The sequence below is a fragment of the Harpia harpyja genome, chromosome Z (assembly GCF_026419915.1).
Source record: "Harpia harpyja isolate bHarHar1 chromosome Z, bHarHar1 primary haplotype, whole genome shotgun sequence".
NCBI lineage: Eukaryota > Metazoa > Chordata > Aves > Accipitriformes > Accipitridae > Harpia > Harpia harpyja.
Genome location: NC_068969.1, coordinates 78,553,760 through 78,576,068, shown reverse-complemented (window position 1 = coordinate 78,576,068; position 22,309 = coordinate 78,553,760). Strand labels below are relative to the sequence as shown.

The 22,309-nt window shown below is 37.9% G+C and overlaps 1 protein-coding gene across 3 annotated transcripts in view; it reads right to left on the bottom strand.

Moving 5' to 3' along the window:
* The window catches only part of PIP5K1B (phosphatidylinositol-4-phosphate 5-kinase type 1 beta), a 124,375-nt gene that overhangs the window by 16,787 nt on the left and 85,279 nt on the right, over positions 1 to 22,309 (bottom strand). For all 3 annotated transcript variants that reach the window (XM_052777776.1, XM_052777777.1, XM_052777778.1), the window contains 6 exons: positions 21,342 to 21,553; positions 19,191 to 19,274; positions 19,042 to 19,090; positions 18,413 to 18,497; positions 12,261 to 12,416; positions 11,359 to 11,503 (listed from right to left, as the gene is read on the bottom strand). In XM_052777776.1, coding sequence (XP_052633736.1) covers positions 11,359 to 11,503; positions 12,261 to 12,416; positions 18,413 to 18,497; positions 19,042 to 19,090; positions 19,191 to 19,274; positions 21,342 to 21,553 — 731 coding nt within the window. The remainder of the gene's footprint in view (positions 1 to 11,358; positions 11,504 to 12,260; positions 12,417 to 18,412; positions 18,498 to 19,041; positions 19,091 to 19,190; positions 19,275 to 21,341; positions 21,554 to 22,309) is intronic.

The window sequence follows — 22,309 nt, the reverse complement described above, 5'->3', positions numbered from 1 at the left end:
CCACCATGTTAAGAGAAGTCAAAGAGAAGCTCCTACAAATGTCACAATTTGGTTGTTTAGTAGTTAACTACCTAAAAAAGAGATTTAATATACAGAAACAATTCATATACAATATATATATATTAACATACGGAAAGAAAAGGGAGAAAAGGGGCAGAAGTACAAAGATATAGTAATCTTACACACAGAAAACCAGCAGTGACTGAAGTCCCTTGAACAAAATCAGATATGAAAGAAGACAATGAAATAACACAGATGTCAGTCCATCTTTTTTCTTACAATCAAAGATCCACAACTTATTTGCAGATAGCAATTTCCTTGCTGCTGCGACTTCCCCACTGAGTAACTAGAGATAAACTCTGCAAGTAAGGAAGATTCATCTTCTGCATGAAGAACTGGTTATAAAAAGGAGAAGTGTAGGAAAACTGTTGCAAGACAGAGCTTTCTTTCATATACCTTAAGCTCATAACTGGAGGTTTTTCTCTATTTAAAAGAACATGCACTATCCACTTTGGGAAGATAATCTGTAAGGTGTATAAATGAGAAAGTGGAAATTCCAAGTCACTGCCATGTTAATTTCCATCTGGAGCTCATGCTGGTATCAGTATGAAAGCAACCGCTTTTGCCAGGAGCTGAACTGCAACTGCAGTATAGTGCTTTTGTGCAGTAATGTAATAACACCTTCTTAGTTACAGGTGCTTAGTTAGAAATCATTTTCATGGCAGAATACAACAATCATTTTGTTTGTTGTACTTGCCTTGCAACGACAGCATGAAGAACATGCATCCCAACTGGCAAAGTGACTATGAACTACGTGAAGCTATGCATAAGAACAAGATTTCCAATTTTTTTATGAAAAGGGGGAAAAGCAAGAAACTTTCTTTTTTTTTTAAGGCCTCATCCTTAGTGTTAATGTGGATCCTATTTGAAGAAGCACTAAGTGTTTCGTTCTTATGCTGAAGTGAGGAGAAAAGCCATACTTTGACCTTCTAAATCAGCACACTTCAACACATTTAATAAAAAACAAGGCTCAAGTTCTTTTCCTCTTGAGAAGAAAATAAAATAAAACCTTCATTTTCTGAAGTCCTTCTAAAATGCTCTTTTGGACAGGAGATGCAAAAAAATCCTCACTCAAATTAGCTTAAAAAGTTAAAGATAATTAGGGATAGTTACTTGCAAATATGAAAAATGGGGTGTTGGGCACAAGATCTTCAGTAGGAACAATTAAATTAGACTGATTTTCTGCAGATTTGTAGAACAGCATAACTTTTACACATTTTAATCTAAGGTTGATACATGTAAAATCCTATGAAGTTTCCAAGGAACAAAGGAAAAACATTACACTTTGTCAAGGAACTAGCATAACCTGGCAGGATTATCTATTATAATAATACCACCACCACCACCACCACCAACAACAACAACACCGGTGTCCTTCAAACCCTCCCAAATTTTAATTACTATTTCTGTCCTTCTATTTTATTTATACTAAACTAAAGTGACAGTTTTAGAAATAAAAGACTTCTGTTTTCTTCATGGAGAAACAAATATGCCTCACCATAATTTGTCTACTTGCAAGGCAGCCTGCAGGACAGGTAGAACTCTTTAGTCTCCTTTCCAAGTCATTGCACAGCCTTTGAAGAATGGCAGAAAGTGCCAGGTAGTAACAACTGACCGAATCAGAAGTTTGAGCTGTATTTTGGTTTTAGTTGTTTGGGTTTTTTTTCTCCTGCAGTGTGAAGAACACCTCTTGTAGGACTATAATTATCAGCTTCTCTCAGATAGTGCCAAAATACAACAGCCATGAATTCAAATGAGCCACTGCATAACCCCCATTGTGAAGAGTTGTAATGAAAATAGGCTTTGATGTCTATCTTTGGATGTCAAATATGCTGTCCTGTAGCATATACCACAGAATATTGATCCTCTAAATAGCAGCACATTTGCAATGTCCAATGTGTTTGAAAACTCTTATACAAGCTTTTGAAAAAATTATCAGCTCATTGCATATAGTTATACGTGCAATGCATATCGTTAGTCAGAAAAACATGTTGTAGGATAAATGAGCAGTAAAACTATTGTTCTAAGGTACAATTCAATACCAACTGTTGCAGAAAATCTGTCCTGCATACATATAAATGTGAACAGGCACAACAGGTATTTGTCGACCTGTTGAACTAAATGCATTAATTAGTCTAATGTTTACAGTGTAGAAACATATCACCTCTAAAACCCAACCTTGTATTTCATTTTTATAAATTACATGTGTGTCTGAAAAAAAAAGGAAAGTAGGTCAAACATAGTAAAACTACTTTGTAATATTTCACTAACACTGTTGACAAACATCAAAACTACAGACCTGAGAAAACAATAGATATGACTGATCTTCTAAATGCTGCTTCAAGTGAAGGAGACTGACAGTGAGTCTGTGCTACTACACTCACACTAATGACAAACCATGACATACGAATTAGTAAACACCACAGTAAGCACATCGATTTCACGACAGTCAACAAACCTATACACCTTTGCAGGTGCCAATTAAAATCACGAGACCTGTCATTTTTGTACCTGACATATGTATGTAGTTGGAAAGAGATGGTGTAAGCAATCAGTATTTAGGAACTCAGTCTAGATTACAAAATACTGAGTAATAATAGCCAAATCCTCTGAGAGGTACACATGAATGTGTATCAGCCCTTGGAGGCATCTACACTTGAAGTCTGTTCTGAGAAGCTGCTCTGGATCCTCCTCACTAGAAAAAATTAAAGTAATGAAATTAGTCTTGCAAGGATGAGTAGGGAATATGAAAAGCAGCATGCAGAGGGACAAATTCGGACCAGGAAACATTTGCTTATGTATGAAATAACTACTATCACCATTGGAGTTTCACATGCACATCTGTGTATTTAACTGAACAATAAATTTAAACTTCAAGTTAAAAAAAGTATAGGTTTTCTTTCTACTTATCAACAACCAAGTTGTTTCCAGAAACATTGGCTAAATAATTTATAAAACTTCTTTTTTCTATGAAGGAAAACACTTATGAACTTTTTAGGGCTCTACTAAAACAAATTACAACAAAAAGTGCTACAAACAGGGCATCAACAGCTGAATGGGATTAGATCCAATTAATTTAGTAAGCACAGACAGAGGCATTCCTACTTCAGTACATATGCAGAGATCTTCACAAGAAAGCTCACAGCAACATAAGGGGGTGCTTTCAAAATGTACCAAAAAGGAAAAAAAACCCAACCCAACACACTGTTTAGACTGCAATGACAAATTATGTCACTCTGTTCATCCAGCATAAGGACACAAAGGATCCCATCAATTAGGAAACATGAAAATGATAACTCACTCTTTAAAATGATGTTGATGAAGCTTATGGTAATTCTGCAGACTGGCTTATGATATGGTAGTACATCTCAAGGGAAGATACTACAGAGAACCAAAGTGTGAAGCAACATTGTATATTTCATGATACTGCAATTCGGTGCAAATCCTGGGAAAGCTCACTGCTTTCAGATATATAGTGCTGTTTTTACACTTACAACAGTGAGATTTAAAAAAAAAAATCCATAAAAAAGTCATATATACATATTTGCCGATGAAGGACACATTCTTGAGCTAATATTCCTTCCACAGGGCTACCAATGTCTGTTCCCTAATAACTGTTAATCCCAATTACCTGATGATAAGGTCCGGTAATGTCACAAGTACCACCAGAACTTCAGATCTACATTGGCCTACCGCAAACAGAACATCAATTTTTCAGGAGGTTTTTATTTTTCTGAATGGGTGGAGCACCTTGTGAACATTTTACCAAAAGAAGGGTCCCTCCGTCATGAAAGTGAAATAAACCTTGGAACAGAGCAAAGTCTTCTCACTATGCCTTGAAGCTGCCTACCTATACAGCACTAGAATTGAGGAAAGACTCAAAAGCAGGGGGTAACATCTTTTGTTATTCACCAGAACTTTTATCAGAAACTTCTAGACAGTGCCTTTAAGCAAAAAATAAATTAAAACAGGTATGACGTAAACAAGGTACTATATTTATTTACTGCTCTCTCTTCTATTAATTATTATGTTCCCTTAATATCCTGTTGAGTTACATAGTGGTAGTACTCTTTCTAGAGATGTTTTGAGAGGATGAACTTTTGTAACAGGAAATGTAGTCATCTATGAAATGACAGAGGCTACTTTTCTGAAAAAATTATGTACCTTTACATATCAACATATATCTCTAGGCTTACAGCAGGAACAGGTGAAATTAAAGGGTCACTAATTACAAAACACCACACAGGATCACTTGCTCAAAGCAGACTGAGGAACTTCTGTTCACAGGACTAGTCCTTTAGTCTTTGTTAGGTCCTTCTTCCATTGCCAGGGACACTGACCTTTGCCTTTCAGGACAGCACTGATCTGCTCCAGGGACAGAACCTCTGCTTTACAAAATACTTGCCTATCTTACCAACTTTCATTACAGAAATACTACTGCTGGGTCTTCTAAAAAAATATCTTTGTTACTGCTTTCTTGCCACACTTCACAGCTAAATTATTGAAAATTTCTCAGAATCTCCAACAAGGGCAAATATACTATGGAAAAATATGAAGTCTCTAGTTTTGCACAGTTACTAATAATTTCTGTGTAGAGTTTCTAGCCTTTATTTTATACACAAGCCTCAGAATATCAGTGGGCAAGCAAATAGTTTACATCTGAGAATCAGTCAGCTCTCCTTGCTTTGCTGGAGCTAATGTCTGTTCTGAATGTTTACTTGCCATATGGTATTTAACATTGAATCTAAATACCTACACAAAGAAAATACTTAATATATTAGGAGAAGTCTCACACGCTTAAATAATACATCAGTAGAGCAGCATTATAACCACACACACTAAATTAATTTTTTCCAGACTTATACATTATTAAGCATTCTCTAATATCTCAATGACTAAAAGATTAAGTGTAAATGGCTCAGAAAAATTTAAATGGAGAAAGAACTGTATTTCTTTTTCATAAAATCTAGATGCCTCACTGATCACTTGGTACTGATGCTAACCACTTGGTAGCTGATACTAAGGACTGACAATCCTTAACCATTTACACTGGATTCCAGGATTACTCAATATTCCTCTGGCTATGAAAGTAACTCATATGACAACCTAGACTTCAGTGAAAAGCCAGTAGGAAAAGCAAATTTCAGACTAAACTTTCTTAAGTCTATGAACTCCACAAGATAGAGATCATCATACTAGGTATATATATGAGGCTTAAGCCGTTGAAAGTTAGACATGCCTTAGTAAATCAATGAAAATGTTGCATCATCCAGATTTGCTTTACTCTTCACATTTGAAGTTAGAGACTAAAATTTTATTTTTTTATATGTGTCCAGGACAAGCATTTATATGCCAAGAAAGATTCTCTCTTCTATTCCCACAAACACTCCATAAACCAACTACAATAAACCCAGATATTAACTTCCAACACTGGAGAGGGGAGAATTCTGTTCACTTAGATGGCATTGTTTTCTTCTAATGCCAGCCTATATCATTAAGAAAATAACAAACTGTAAGATTAAATGAAATATATATTAGTCTTTTGTCCAACAATGCTTTTTTGATGCTGCTTCAGGACTGCAGGTAGCAGTGTTATGCTCTTTAAACCAGTATTCTTCAATCTGCTTTTCTGCTAAGTTCTTTGCTCTGTTAACCTTATCACAGTATTGTTGTTCCAACAGAGCATAATGAAGAAGCAAATAAACATAAATTGTTTACTTGATTAAGTACCCCTGAACACTTTTAGACATTATGCATTAGTATTAGATATGTTATTAACTACTACTATCCTATAATAGGAAGAAAAAAAAAAGAATGACAGTATACCTTAAAGCATACAAAGCTTTTTGGATACAAAGAAATATAGCTTCTACCACAGAAAAACTCAAAACATGGAACTTCTGCATAAAAAGAGTAAAAAAAAAAAATCTCATAATTAATCTCTTAACAGCAATGCACATGCTGTCAGCAGTTGGTAACTAAAAGATCAAATTTCTGAAACAGCATCATCCTAGCTGCACTGATTGCCAGCTTTAATGCAAACTTCTGGTAAGGCAAAGACAAATTGGCAGGGTGGAGCAGAAGAGAGAACAAGAGAAATCCCTATCTACATGGTGTATCAGAAAGAACACTTCAGTGGAACAGAGGTTTTGTACAATTTCAACAGTGGACTGAGTTCTCATCCTTAATTTTTAGATTGAAAAAGAAGAAAAGCCAAGCAAAAAACCCCCATTTTTACAGTTACTTTCTCCCATTCAGTAATGATCAGACACGAGTGTGCTCAATGGTGCTGTGCCCTCCTCTTGCTAAAGTAGTCTATTTTATCTTGGTTCTTAATTAAAAAAGAAAAAAAAGAAGCAAAAGTAATTCTATCACACGAGAACTGGGAAAGCCTTGTTTTTCTTTAAGCCACAACTACATGTTGCTTCAATTATAGTCAAATTTTCTTTTTCTCCCATGGGGATTTCCCCAGTGTCTCAGTGCACCTGTTCCTAGCATTGGAGCATTCAAGTCTTCTTCTTCCACCTAGCTGCTTATTTTCATGAAGACTGCATGAATTTAATCCACTTCAAATCAGATTCAGACAAATTTGTCTAAGCTTCAGAAGCTAAGGGTGGTGGGTGGACAGACAGAACATTTAAACTTAACAGAAAAAAGTTTGTTTACATAGAAAACCAGGCTGGCGAAAGGTGTAATTAAGTAGTCCTTACAATAGGAAAACTAATACCTACAAATCCCTTCCACTGAAAAAACAGCAGAAGATTTTACTTTCATTTTCTAAGCTGCCTTTGACAAGGTTGTTTGATAGAACGTAAAGTCATAGGACATTTCATTTCAAAGTTTGGATGTTTCAGGAAGTTTTGACTGTGTAAGAGGAAAAAAAACCACACAACCCCTCAAAATCTCAAGTGGTCTGCACTAAAAACCAGCAATGCAAAGGTAAGGCAAACAAACAATTGAAAAATCTACAGAAAAGCAGAAAGAAGAGGAAAGAGAAGGCAGAAGTCCATACTACATACAAATCTTATAGAATGGAGGTACAGAATGCATAAAGAGAAACAAGAATTAGATTTCATATAGATTTTCCTAGGCTCAAATGTGTCAGAAGAATTCAGCTGTCCTCCTTATATAATCCTCAGTATCTTGGCATTGCTCTAAAGACAGAGGTGAAGTACGCCTTTACACATCATGGGATTTTGTTTGGGTTTGTGACTGGAAGCCATGAGACCTGCTGAAAAATACCCTGGAAAGAGACTTTCTCTTGTATCTTGGAACTCCAGTTTAAAACATTTCCAGAAGCACCTGTAAAGGCATTAACCTCCTTCAGTTCTTTGCAACTGTAAAAGCAATGTCAACTGACACAACAGTCGTACTGCTCAGGACATTTAGATTTGTCACCTTTAATTGAATTAATTAGTACTTATTAGGAAAACTTTACCTGGAGGGCAAAAAAATCTGTTATCACTTCTGCTATAAAAATAATCCCTGATATAATATCTAAGTATTACATTTCCTAAGATAAAGCAAATAAACCCTTTCAAAGGAGTGTATTTGGACTCAAAATTGAACATATATTCTAGTGGAAAACAGACCTTTTAGGTACTAAAATATCTGCACTATATATAAAGCTACTTGAGGAGTGGAAAATCTTTGAAAATTTTAATAGAAGCAATAAATTGTCAATTCTGTTCTCTTACTAAATGAGTACTTGACATTGCTTATGACAGAACCACTTGACTGAGAAACAGCTCCATAGAACAGAAACCAGCTGTCTTCTCAAAAACTAGAGAGCCTACATTGGCTGAATAACATATGTCACGTTTGTCCATTTTTTCCTTTTTACTTCCCTTTTTTAGATAAAGTTCCTTTTATGCTGAAAAATACAGCCATTTGCCCCTCCCCACTACTCCTTCATTCACTACTTTTACCAGTTCCTCCTCACACTGCCTGCATAACACCTTGAGTTTCCTCTAGTTCTTCAAGGGCTGAGGAAAAACTTGGTGGAAAATAATCAGCCAGCACTCTGGAAAAACACTCTAATAAGCTGTATGTTTATAACTGCTGCTCAGTCTCTTTTGCTTTAATTACAAGTCCCTAAATGCTGCTCTGCATTATCTACCAATTAGTTATGTTAGTTCTAATCCCTACCAAGGCAGGTCTACATAAACCCTCCTCACCTGATACAGCCTCAGGAGGTGGCTCTGGCTCAGCAGGCCACCTCTATATCTGCTTAACCACGTTGGCGGCAGTTCCTCACTTCCTACCATGAGTGCTGAGCACCCTTAAGGAGAGATGGTGCTAAGATCCTTTCTCCTATAAAATGCCATTTCCCTCTCCTTGGAGAATGATTACATTAATGGTTGATAGAAACAGAGGGTAATTCCGAAAAAAACAAAGTTAAAAATATGTCATGTGCTTCAAGGTATCCAAAAGGATTACTACTCTCTTTTTAATAAAGCAAATAACAGCATCTGCCTTCTCACTGGTACGGGCACATACTGCTCATTAGTGTTAAGAGGAGTCAAGGAGCTGTACAGATACCGTATTATTACTATGCACATAGGATTATCTCCCTTTATTACCCTAGACCAGGGATTTCTGACTGGTTACAAGGACATTCGTGTACTCTCTACTTTGTGCCAAGGCACTTTGAAGGAGGAGGAGGAAGAAGTGTGATGAAGATGCCAAACTGTAATTCTATTAAATAACTTGAAGCAGAATGTCATAGTCAATTACATATTTAAAGACTGAAAGCAGGCTCACATTTGTCAACAAATAATTCATTCAGGCTTTGTTTCAAAGACTGCTCCAGGCTTTCTGTTTATCAGACAAATGGCAAAGTGACGAGTCCTGCATCACAAGATTTTGTAATACTCAAAAGCAGAACTCCAGTGAGAAAAATCTAAGACATCTACAACTCATTGCAGTATGGTTTTTTTGGTGGGTTTATTTCCCTGCCAGCTTTTTTCATGGGAGGACTGAAGTTCCTCCAATGTACCATAAAACCATAACTAAAACTTCAGCAGGATCTATTATTTAGTGCCATGAAGAAGGAAGGACCTCCCTGCACTGCTGCAGAAAGCAGAGGTGGGTACAAAAGTGCAAGTGCCCAGAATAATTTTGGGGAAATTAGTTTAATACTGAGCATGCTTAGCAGCTTTCTTAAATCCTGAAAGAAAGCTGCTAGCTACGACAGGGAAGCTAATCCTTGTGAATCGTATGTACTGAGATTGTGACATGAACCAGTACTTGGTCAGGAGAAAAAATTGCCACCAAGCCCTAGCTGAAGAGGATACATCTAGACCAGCAAGGATGTTAGCTGGTCAGCCTCCATGGCAGATCTCTTGATTATGAGGCAAGGTCTTTTGTTTTGACACAAGACTTGTAGAGAGCCACACACCTATGAATACTGGTACAAGGCTTGCTGTGTTAGAAAATGTGTCCTGTTGTACTGATGAATTGAAAGCATGCAAACCGGGACTGGAGACCCTACAGTTCCAATCTGATTTTGTAAGTTAACAATGTGCAGAGTAATCACGTAACTGACAACATTTTAGGTTATTTCACTGACTGAAGTACAACTGGAGAAAAGACAAGTCTAAGCATACAAAGTCTAGATCTGCTAAAAACCTTATTTATTTTAGAATCATTTTGGAGTATCTTTACAGGAAAATATCATGGACTTACTCATAGCTTTTCTCTACAATTAATTTATGGAGAGTAAAGAGTATTTGAAATGTTTTAATTGCAGTAAATCTGAACTCTTTATCCAGACAACTCTGCAGTTCTCCTTTGCTGGCTGATGCTAATGCAAAGTAGTTCTGTAGATTTATTTGATGCTTAAAGCAAATAAAAAAAGCCAGTACTCTATATCATTATTTCTAGCAAAGCTAAAACTTGGTAAAGGATCATGGAATACTGAAGTCCTACAGCTATCTTTTTCACAAACTGGACAAGACTGCAGAAGTTGAATTGAAGGAGCTCTATTTCTCCTAATGTGTACTCATGAGTAATTTTATTTCCTAAAGCTTGTGTAGATGCATTTTGGGACAATGTTCCAAATTATAGACGGTTCTGTAATTAAAACATCATCTTTGTTACACCCCAAACCATACCTCATTCCAAATTTTTATAGCAAAACATCAGACCTATGGAAGTGAGATTTATTTCATCTTAATGAAAATAGAAACTGCAAATATCGCTTTGACCAAGTAACTCTGCAAGTCATTTTACTTCCTATGAAAATGCAGTTGATCAAATTTTAATAGGAGGTAAAATCCTACTGCCTCAAGATTGTTTTTAAAATAACTAGATCTTTTTGGACAACATGCAGTTTAAAGTAAAGAACTATATCTCAGCACATAAGTAATCTTACCAAATTTATACAGACACTGTGTAGTCCAGGATTCCAAATTATTCCAAACAAAACTCAAGATACTTGCATTCACAGTGGTTACCCTTCTTGACAAAACAGACAAAGAATTGGCTATTCTGCAATATGACACGTGGTAAAGAGATCCGCAAGCAGGCAAGATGACACAACACAGCACACTTCAGGTGTACATGGTAGAGTACAGGCACACACAGAAATGATCTCCCAGCAAGACTTTTGGCATAAGTATGGTATTGGACAGTCATGGCTAAGGTATATTCAAACACAACTCAAATCACACTCGAGCTAGCTCACAAGCATCTGCACAACTTTTCTTGAGACCTTCCTGTTTTTATCCTTCCTGGGTTAAAATTAGACAGGCTCTAATCACACCCATGGGTCAACTTTCTTAGAAATTCACTTCAGAAGATGGTAATTTCAAAAGAACTTAAAGCAGACCATTCAGCACTGTACACTCAGAACAAAGATCAACTTGAAACTAGCTCCCTTTTCCTAGCACATCACAGTTTTCTGCAGCTGTTTTAGGTTACAGCCATGTTACAAGAAGTATGTCCTATCCTGATCTTAATGTAGTTTGGTTTATGGCAAAGACTAAGGCCTAAGCAAGTTTTTAATGCCCAGTTTAGTTTTGGAACATGAAAAAAAATTCAAAGTATACTGTAACATTTTTGCTGTGTTTATGCTTTCTATTTTGTGAGCCCAATCATGCTACATATAATAACAAACAAATACATAACAAATCCTATGGGCTTATGGCACCCCTCCTTCATTGGAGAGGTTCAAGACCAAGCTACAGAGACATGTGCCCCTTCTGCTTTTTGTTTTGCAGAGTCCCCTTCCATTGCACACATTGTCAGGCTTTTAGCAAAATGGTGGTGTTTATATACCACATATACAGCCTTTACCTGTTAGAATAGAGCATAGGTTGATTACGTTGATACTGTTCATCTACATTCAAGGAAGAAGAAGAAATTGTGGTTGCCAAGGAAGCTGCTTCAAACAGAGATGGAGTGCTTGGTACTAGATCCGGCCGGTGGCGTGAACCTAGTACTGCATACACAAAAATAAAGAACATTAACAAATATAATTTCAAATCGAATCCAAGAATCTTTATGCAAGTGTGTGGAGACACATGGTGCTCTCAGTAGCTTCCTGAAGCTTCTTCATATGTTTGAATTTATGAGATTGTAATATTCATGTGCCCATTCCCACACTGTTTTCCATTACAGGGTGAATTTCAGCTGCTAGCCAGTACATTCAGCAGAATACAGAGCAAGCCCAAGGTCAAATATTAAACAGTGGTGTCAAGAGTTGATGAATTCTTCTAAGTTCTGGGATTGGTCTCACACTACCAGGGCCCAGTTTTCAGATGAGATTAGGCAGCTGGTTCTCCTTTGAGCCTGGCTGCAGATGAGCTCTGAAAGGGGCAAAGTCTGTATCTCTTCAAAAAGACTCTGGGAACAACGAACTGAGCTTCAAAACATTTCACATGACATGATTGTTTAAAAGTCAGTGAAAAGAATAGCACTGGCTCTGGCCTTAATCTGCTACTGGGCTGGATAAATTTTTTTAGGATCCCCTGAAATCTGAAATATTAACACCGTACTATAACCTTGATTCTGTCTTTCTCTTGCTCCTGAAGGTCCATTCTGCCAAATATGACTAACAACTCCCTCCATGAGAATAACCTGACTCTGGAGTTTTGAAAGATCAGCCAGATTGGAAGCTTTCTAGTTATAGGGATTCTAAAGCTTATACTAAATTCCTTTAAAAATATTGTTTAGGCTGTTGATTTGAAAGACATTACCTTCTTCATCAAGGCTGGCGTAGCTCTGTCCTTCAGTAAGAATGCCATGCTTTTCATCCTTCCACTCCTGGCTAACCGCACATACTATTTCTTGTGATGCTGCCTTTAGGGCCATAATGGAATTGCACCGTTTCTTTGAAGGTGAAGACTTTAAAGCTGCATTACCAAATGAACATAGGTGTTGACTGATGTCATCTTACCTTCCTGCACATCTTTAACAGCATATAGAAAGCAAACCATCTATAAAGCTAGAGTTTCTGAATACAGACGAAGAACACATCCAGATACAAACCCACTTACCAAATATTATACCAAAACTAGAGCCAAAGGCATTGTTATTTCATCTATGAGTGAAGTACTTTTGTCTTTTTCTGGGTTTCTTACTGCTCATAGGACAAAAAAAATCAAGTCAGTTAACCAACTTTGACATCACTAAGTTACAAATCTCCTATGGAGTATCAACACATGTAATCAAAGACAGAATGATACAGAATAACTGAATGATACAGGAAAACTGAAAAGACATTTGGAGTATTCTGACAGGTTATGATCATTTCCTTGAGCTGTGAACTACTGCTATATAATGATGGACATGCTACTGCAGAATTTCCACTTCAGTGACATATGTCAAACATCTTCTTTGGGTAAAATAAACACTTCCAAAATGTTGATGGCTTGTACACTCAGGTATGAGCATCCCCCTTTATAATTCTTACCAGGGCCTGCCTACTTACAATGGCATTTGGGGTGAAACTCTAGGATCTGACCATTGCCACTACTACTGAACCATGACCTCCATTTGTAGTTCTTCTCCAGAAGGATGCCAGCCAGTTCATTTAGTGTTTTCAGTTGCCAGCTGCTGACCTCCATGCATTGGCTGCAAGGTTACTTCAGATGCACTGCAATAGTTCATATTGTGCTCTACTACAAAATACAAATTAAAAGCATCAAAGCCACTTGGCTAAAGACTGAAGAAGAGAATCAGATGCATAGCTCCAGGATATTGTTAAAAAATAACATAGTAGATAGCTGCTGAGCTAGCCTCTGCCTGAGGCTGAATCTGCTTATTATGTTTTTATTGTTATTTATGGAGGCTTGTTCTGTGCACTAGGGGAAAAAGCACAGATTCAGAACAGGGCTGAAGAATTTAAACTTAAATGTCGTAACTTGAAGTTTAGAAATGATGTTCCTGAAGGCAGGAATACTCCCAATTCTTTATTTTACAACAGAATGATAATGCATTTGAACCATTAATCCATATAAAAGTAGACTAATTGCCTTGTATGCAGAGCGGATCAATAAGAGTGGGATATTAAGACAGGTTAATAGCCTGGAAAAATGAGACAGATAGATTAAGATTAGTGAGAAAATTAGGCATGATGTCCTTAACTGTACATTGTAGCTTTCAAATACAGAATGGGTTGTGTCTTGTGCTGACATAAATCTAGCAGTCAGAATTAGAAAGAACTGAAAAAAGACTCAAAGGTTCAGGAAACATGTATGGCTGCATGAGACATTTATTTTGTCCAACAGACAGAAGTATCAAGTTGTCTGCTCCTTACTCTCTATCAGTGCAGAGGAGTTCCTTTGAGTATTGTCTCAGACAGCAGAGCTCCCACCAGTTCTCTGGCAAAATTATTCTAGGGTGTAAGAGATCTGAGGCTCAGGAGGCTCATTCCTCCTTTCAGCTGAATTTTGCTTCATATTTTGTCATATCACATCAGATTCTTTTATTCTGATATCAATGTTCTCTTCTGAAGGATTTAACTTTTAACACCTTAAGTTGTTAATTTGTGATAGTAATTGTAGTCATTCTTGTTTCACTTAAATCTCATTTAATTCTATCCTTCATTTGTATTTTGTTCTACCTCTATCCACATAGACTTGTTTCTCACTCCAGATAACTAATGACAATGTTAAGAGAACAGCATAACACTGGTCAAAAAGCTATTTACAAAACACCTTCTGTCAGTTAGATACAATGCCATACGCTCAATACTCCTTCTGTAGTATTTGAGCCAAGTGTCCATTCCACGTTTTGACATTTAACTCCAAACGAAATACGGTTCCACGAGTAGGATTATCAAACTGCTAACTAGTATCCATTTTAGAGTAAAAGTTCCTCTATAAACCACCTAGTTCTAGCCAGTCAATTTATATTTATTTGCCAAGAACTCTGCTTTATAAAAAGCCTTGAAACTCAAAAAATACATCCCTTCTCTTACTGGGGAAAAAAAAAGTGCGATTTCAGCACCTCCACAGATTTAAAAAATAATCTGGCAGTAAAACAGTAAGTTAGTAAGGATGCATACTATTTAAACCAGCTGATCTGTATGTCTTATAATAAGGTGTTATACCACATGCCAAAATCATTGAAAAAACCCTCATTGCTCAGATAACCAGAACAGCTTTTCCCCAAAGAGCAGCCTGGGACACAGTGAACCCCAAGCACATATCTTTGCCTTGCTGGTATATTTATCAGGTCTTCCCCTACAGCCTTCCTCACTGGACCCACACTGAATGCATCACAGCGGTCATCACCGTCCGTGTCTGCATGTGCAATGCTTCAGGCTGAATTTCCTTTCAGTACCATGACCAACTCATACAGGAATTATCCATCAATTCATAAATAATTATAGGACTCTCCAAAAGTCTTATTTTCCTGAATAGCTGTCACAACATATCATGCATATAGGGAATCACTAATTAGGATTAATTAAAATTCTCTCTTTTTCTCTTTTGCTTCTGAAGACTCCTTCACTCTACTTGAAATATCTTTTTTTTTTTTTTTTTTTAGTTCAGCTACTCTCAGCTTTCTCCTTTCATCAGTCTATCCTATTCTTTTTCCTCTTTTTTAGTAATTTCACAAAGGACTTATCACCTACACTTCTGATTTGTTGTTGCTCTTAGTTACCAGTTTTCCCTCTTCTTTCTTGCTCTTTTAGACCTAATCACATATATTGTTCTAATCTGCCATGTCTTTAACATCGGTTTTCATGGACAGGGTTGGAGTTTCACAAGCTCACTCCAAATAATTTGATTCTTTCCAAAAACAGTTGGATACTGGTCTTCAGAAAAGTGATATTATCTTTAGGCAAAATGCAGAGTAACAAAGGCCAGTACAGTCTGAAAAATATTGACATCCAATGGTAGAAATTTTAGTGAAAATAAAACCTGATCTGAACTTTTGATGGAAGAAGACTGTAAGAAGATTAGTCTCTAAAATTTGATTTTTTGTTGTTGTTGTTGTTGATCGTCCTGGAGAAACTATAATTCAAGGTAGATATGAATATATGGACTTATGTTCAAGATGTGTATTCTTGAATGGTAGCTAATTTTCCCCCGTCAATTTTCAAGTCAGGCTAAATGCAGCAAGTCTGAAAATAAACCTGTTCCTTAATACTTGCAAATTCTGTTGTTTTGCTTCATAGCTGTACCCAGATTATGATAAAATATCTATACTGCTTATGGGTAGTGGACGGGTAGTGGATGAATTCCTTACTTTGCTTTGCTTGCACACACAACTTTCACCTTCCCTATTAAACTGTCTTTATCTCAAACCAAGAGTTTTCTCATTTTTACCCTTCTGATTCTCTCCCCCATCCCACTGAGGCGGGGAGTGAGTCATTGTCTGTGTGGGGCTCAGCTGCCCACCAGGGTTAAACCACAACGTACAGGAAGAACTCACCTATGTAGGATCAATTTACCCTCCATCCCCAATGCCTTAAGAGGATCTACAGTTTCAGGGTCTACTTTAAGTTACAGAAATCAATTCATTTTATTTGAAAGAAGTGACAATCAATAGTTAAATTATTGCTGCAAGACTTGAGCCTTTGGACAACTCTTGGTAGCGATGTCCTTCTGTAGTGATGGTGGGTTTCTCTTGGCTTTTTTTCTTTCCCCTGTGTATTGGGTTTGCATGGCAAGGTTTTGGTAGCGGGGGGGCTACAGGGGTGGCTTCTGTGAGAACCTGCTAGAAGATTCCCCCATGTCCGATAAAGACAATGCCAGTCGGCTCCAAGACAGACCCGCTGCTGGCCAAAGCTGAGTCAATCATTGATGGTGGCAGTGCCTCTGTGACAACATATTTAAGAAGGGGAAAAAACGGCTGCACAACAGCAGCCAGAAGAGAGGAGTGAGAACATGTGAGAGAAACAGCCCTGCAGACACCAAGGTCAGTGAAGAAGAAGGGGAGGAGGTGCTCCAGGCGCTGGAGCAGAGATTCCTCTGCAGCCCGTGGTGAAGACCATGGTGAGGCAGGCTGTCCCCCTGCAGCCCATGAAGGTCCACGGTGGGCAGATATCCACCTGCAGCCCGTGGAGGACCCCACGCCAGAGCAGGTAGATGCCCAAAGGAGGCTGTGACCCCCTGGAGAGCACATGCTGGAGCAGGCTCTTGGCAGGACCTGGGACCCCATGGAGAGAGGAGCCCATGTTGGAGCAGTCCATTCCTGAAGGACTGCACCCTGTGGAAAGGACCCATGCTGGAGCAGTTCGTGAAGAACTGTAGCACGAAGGAAGGACCCACGTTGGAGAAGTTCATGGAGGACTGTCTCCCATGGGAGGGACCCCACACTGGAGCAGGGGAAGAGAATAAGGAGGAAGGAGCAGCAGAGACAACATGTGATGAACTGACTGCAACCCCCATTCCCCGTCCCCTTGCGCCGCTCGGCAGGAAGAAGGTAGAGAATTGGGGAGTGAAATTGAGCCTGGGAAGGAGGGAGGGGTGGACGGAAGGTGTTTTGAGATTTGGTTTTATTTCTTATTACCCTACTCTGATTTGACTGGTAATAAATCAAATGAAATTCCCTGAGCCTACTCTGTTTTGCCCATAATTGGTAATTGGTGAGTGATCTCTCCTGTCCTTATCTTGACCCACATGCCTTTTCTTGTATTTTTCTCCCACTGTCCAGTTGAGGAGAGGGAGTGGTAGAGCAGCTTGGTGGACACCTGGCGTGTAGCCAGGGTCAACCCACCACATCCAGTAAGTAGCTAACAGTGACATGTATCTTAGCCTTGAGAATGAATTAAAAGATTAAGGAAGGAGAAATGGAGGGGAAAACTAGAAACAGGTGATAGTGACAAAGACAAAAGACTTTATTAATATCCAACTTCTGATTTTTTTTTTTTCCTTGATAAAACACAGAAGAATTCTCTATGAAAGGGAAGAATGCCTATCTTTTCAAACATGCTGGACGTGGTATGTAAACAATCTTTACTTTTGCAAATTAAATAAATTAAAATCAATGGGGGTATTCCTACAAATAACAGATGTAGGATTGGACACAATATTAGATCATTAAATTTATCTTTATATCAATGCTAATATAAGGGAACCTGTTTTACCTTCAGATGCCCCTGATGTGACAAAAAATACATAGCAAATAATTCTCTGTAATTTTACTATTAGAGTACAATGCCATTAGCTCCAGTGAAGAAACTCAACTTCGGGCAAGGTTAGTGCTACATGACGTTGAAGAAAGCATTCTTTTATTGCCAAGTGTCCTGGTTTCGGCTGGGATAGAGTTAATTTTCTTCTTAGTAGCTGGTACAGTGTGTTTTGGATTTACTCTGAGAATAATGTTGATAACACACTTATGTTTTAGGATAAGTGCTGCTTAGCAACCACTAAGTTAAAGGATTTTTCAGTCTCCCATGCTCTGCCAGCAAGCAGGTGTACAAGAAGCTGGGAGGGAGCACAGCCAGGGCAGCTGACCCAAACTAGGCAAAGGGATATTCCATACCATATGATGTCATGCTCAGCCTATAGAGCTGGGTGAAGAAGAAGGAAGGGGGAGACACTCAGAGTTACAGCATTTGTCTTGCCAAGTAACCGTTACGCATAATGGAAACTGCTTTCCTGGAGATGGCTGAACACCTGCCTGCCAGCGGGAAGTACTGGATGAATTCCTTACTTTGCTTTGCTTGCACACACAACTTTTGCTTTACCTACTAAACTGTCTTCATCTCAACTCATGAGTTTCCTCACTTTTACTCTTCCGATTCTCTCCCCCATCCCAACCGAGGGAATTGAGTGAGCAGCTGTGTGGTGCTTAGTTGCTGGCTGGGGTTAAACCATGACACCAAGACAGGAGCATTATAAAGTAATGATTATAAAAATATCTAAAAGAGTAAAAGTCACAACTTTCTTACCTTGAACTTTCTTGAAAACTCTTGTACTCATAAACTTTAAAAATCTGTCTGCATAAAAACTTGGTCGGTGAACTGAAACGGTATCCTACAAGATTGAAAAAGGTCTCAGTCATACTTTCCATAAGTAAATCACAAGTAAATCATCAAGAAAGAAGCTGGACACCTCAGGTAAACTATATTTCAGGCATACTCAAAACAAGTGAATCCTAACAAGCTTTTCCTTTTTAAAGGTTAATTCTTCAAGATTTTTTCTTTAGGTATTTAATTTATGAAATTAGGAGTTATGAATTATACAGCCATATTCTGCAAAACCTTCCTAGCATTTGAACTGCTTTTTTCACATTATGTACTTTTTTCACATTATGTACAGATTCATCAACGTCTTGCTAAGTGGCTATTGTCTTGTCTAAGTTATATGGCGAAGCTGATTCTTTTAGTTGCTTTTTGAAAGATCAACAAATAACATCAGAGCATGTACTGGGAAATGGACCTAAGGGATTATAGCAACAGCCCAAACCACATGGTGATGGTAGACTACAAATATAATGGAGCTGGCTCTTTCCTGGTCAATATAAGTCAACGTTCCATTAGCTAAAATATCAGCAGTTAAAAAAATAAAACCTACTTACCCCATCATAAACAAGAGCTTTCCAAGAATGTTCCAGCTTCTTCATTAACCTAAGCATATAAAAACAAAATCAGAACTGCTTTATAAAAGTCCACATTTGTAAGTAATTTCAGAATAGCTTATTCAATAAAAACTTGAAATTCAACTTACCTATAAGACTGGAGAATATCAATAATACCCATAAATAGAAGCAGCTTTTCTCCTTTATGGCTTTTAGCTGGAATACCTCCCATTCTGAGAGAAACAATAAAAATGTAGTTAGATTATCTTTTAAGACATCTCTAAACATCAGTTAGCAGTTGAACTGTACACACTTGCAAGCCCAAAGAAAGAGGCACAACACTAAAGCTAGATGCCACGGTGCAAAGTCAGTCAAATGTGGGTCACTTAGCGTACAACTGATTTTAAACAGCAAACCTAAAGTATCTGTGATCCAGTGGTAAATATCCATTATAAATAAAGAGTATTTTAGGATAACTTTTAGACAGAATTGGAAATACTTAGATGATCTGAAAATTGGGAAAAAGTATACATCAGTTTATTACTAGGGAAAATAAATAATTTTGCCTAGCTAAAGGAGAATTTTGTCACTTTATTGATCACATGTAACAAAACTGTAGAGAGCCTGCATGTTACTCCAAGTCTGAAAAGGTTGTTTTGTATATTTTTCATTAAAAATTAAGTATGTGCTTTTCCAGAATTTCTTTACAGACAGATTAGTGACATAAAAAGTAACAGTATCAAGCTGAGAAGCCTGACTGCCTGGATCTCCACTTGGTTCAGAGTATTTACTCAGCCATGACCTGTAGACCCCTGTTAGCTACTGGAAGGCCACTGTAAGGTCTCCCCGGAGCCTTCTCTTCTCCAGGCTGAACAACTCCAACTGTCTCAGCCTGTCCTCATAGGGGAGGTGCTCCAGACCCCTGATCATCTTCGTGGCCCTCCTCTGGACCCACTTGAGCAGGTCCATGTCTTTCTTATGTTGGGGGCCCCAGAGCTGGACACCGTACTGCAGGTGGTGTCTCATGAGAGAAGAGTAGAGGGGGAGAATCACCTCCCTCGACCTGCTAGACACACTTCTTTTGACACAGCCCGGGATACAGTTGGCATTCTGGGCTGTAAGCACACATTGCTGGCCCACGTTCATTTTTTCATCCACTAATACCCCCAAGTCCTTCTCCTCAGGGCTGCTCTCAATCCACTCATTGCCCAGCCTGTATTTCTGCTTAGGATTGCCCCAAACCATGTGCAGGACCTGGCACATAATAACCACAGGGACTTTCGTGGATGACCTATATAATCAACTTTGGCTTTTACTTAAAAACCAAAACCAAATCAAAACCAAAACCCAACACCCCCTAAAATTGTCAGTGCAACACCTCTTATACTCATATAAGAGTATTTACCATCTTCTGTGTGAATGTGAGTAATGTTGTAAAAACAGAGTGAAATTCAGCTCTAATTTATATTCTAGAGCTCTGAACACCTGGAAACTCTCTATAAATGCTAAATATCATAATTTTCAGATTTGTTTACTGTAGGTTTAAGCACATGTTTCTGTATCATTAGTTGTATTTACCTAGATGGCTCCCTTGAGAACCCGGAGAAGAGTAAATCCTTAATTTGAAATTGAACCCTCATTATAATGAAGGACTCACACGGAATGAGAATGGTGAACATAATGCTCTCACTAACACTGAATGTATTTCAAAAGAAACAACTGAATAACTATCCTCTATACACTCAAATTCTACTGCAGTTTTTGCTAGATAGAAAAATAAGAGGAACGCAGCTGTTCTTAATCTCAGGAAATACCATAAATGGATATGATGAGTGCACTTCAGTGGTTGGTGATACAGTTCATGTATTGAATATACTACTTTGAAATGAAAATAACCACTGTAGGAATATCCATTTCAACATTAATAAATCGTTTTTGTTTCTGGCTCGTGAGGCTGCTTCCAGTTAAAATTAGATTATACCTGGCACTCTTGTAATAGGTGTCTCATAATATCTCTTTTATAAATGAATGCACTTGTGCATACATAAGTGACTCTGAAGTAACCAAATTTGCTATCATGTATTTAAAGATGATTAATCTACTAATCAACGTTTTAATTTCCTGTTCTGCAGCAAATCTTGATGGCCCAGCTTTTGAAAAAAAAAAAAGGCTTAATCTTTCAGCTCCTGAAATGCAGCTTACTCTTGAATGTTTTGCCTCTCAACACCAAGTGGCACAAACTGAAGAAACAGAATGTGCAAGTTTTAATAGTAACTTTAAGAGCAGGTTATGGCACTTACGTGTTTGTTGTCTCTGTGGTGACGGAGTCCCCTGACTTCCCAGGGCCCTGTATAGACTCCATGGCTGTGGAATAGAGAACTTTCTGCCCTCCAAGACGTTTAATGTCCGATGCACTCTGGGAACTCTCTCCCTCTTTTTCCTTCATGTTACTGTTCAGTATGTGGATTCCCAGTAGCAGACTGTAATCCATGATCTTAAAACTTTCTAGAACCTACCAACAAAGAACAAATGGGTCTACTGAAACAAAAAAAGACTACATACAATATGAATTACACAGCAGCATTTTGAAAACCTAAGTAAAAATAGGCCTTCAAAGCACAAGTTTCTCTTAACAGGAAAATGTGTGAAATTATAATTAAACAAAAATCTTTTACTACCCCACATAAGTCAAAGTGCTAGTTATCTAATTAGCTCAGTGCTGTTGTTACAAGTGGGAAAGAAGGATGCATAGCTGAAATGTAACCTGATATTATTTTGTAGTCAAGGAAGATATGTCCAGTCAGCACCTTTATTATTTATAGCAAATAATAATTAATAGTTCCACTGTACACTTATGAACTACAGGCATTTTTAAAGCCACCTCTAATGCATATTCCAGACTTTACTGAGCATTTTTTTCTAGACTACTCTCTACCTCCCCTTCACCTCCTGTTTATAACAGAGAAAGTATTCTTGTAGAACTTTCAAATGTCAAAAAAACCCATTTGCTACCACCTCATCTCATTAACAGCTGATGGGATTTGGGTATAAAAATCATGTATCTCTCTTTATTAGGCTAAATAGGGCCTATTTAACCTGCAAAGGCAGTTTTATTTCTGAAGTATGACTTAACCAACCAGACTTCTCTTCTAGGTCTACCAACCATTTTTGCCTCTGTCAGTAGGCAAGTTCCCTTTTTTCTTTCAGGCACATGTACTGTCATGAGTTTCTAGTTAGTTACATCACTATGAAATCTGGCATACTCCAT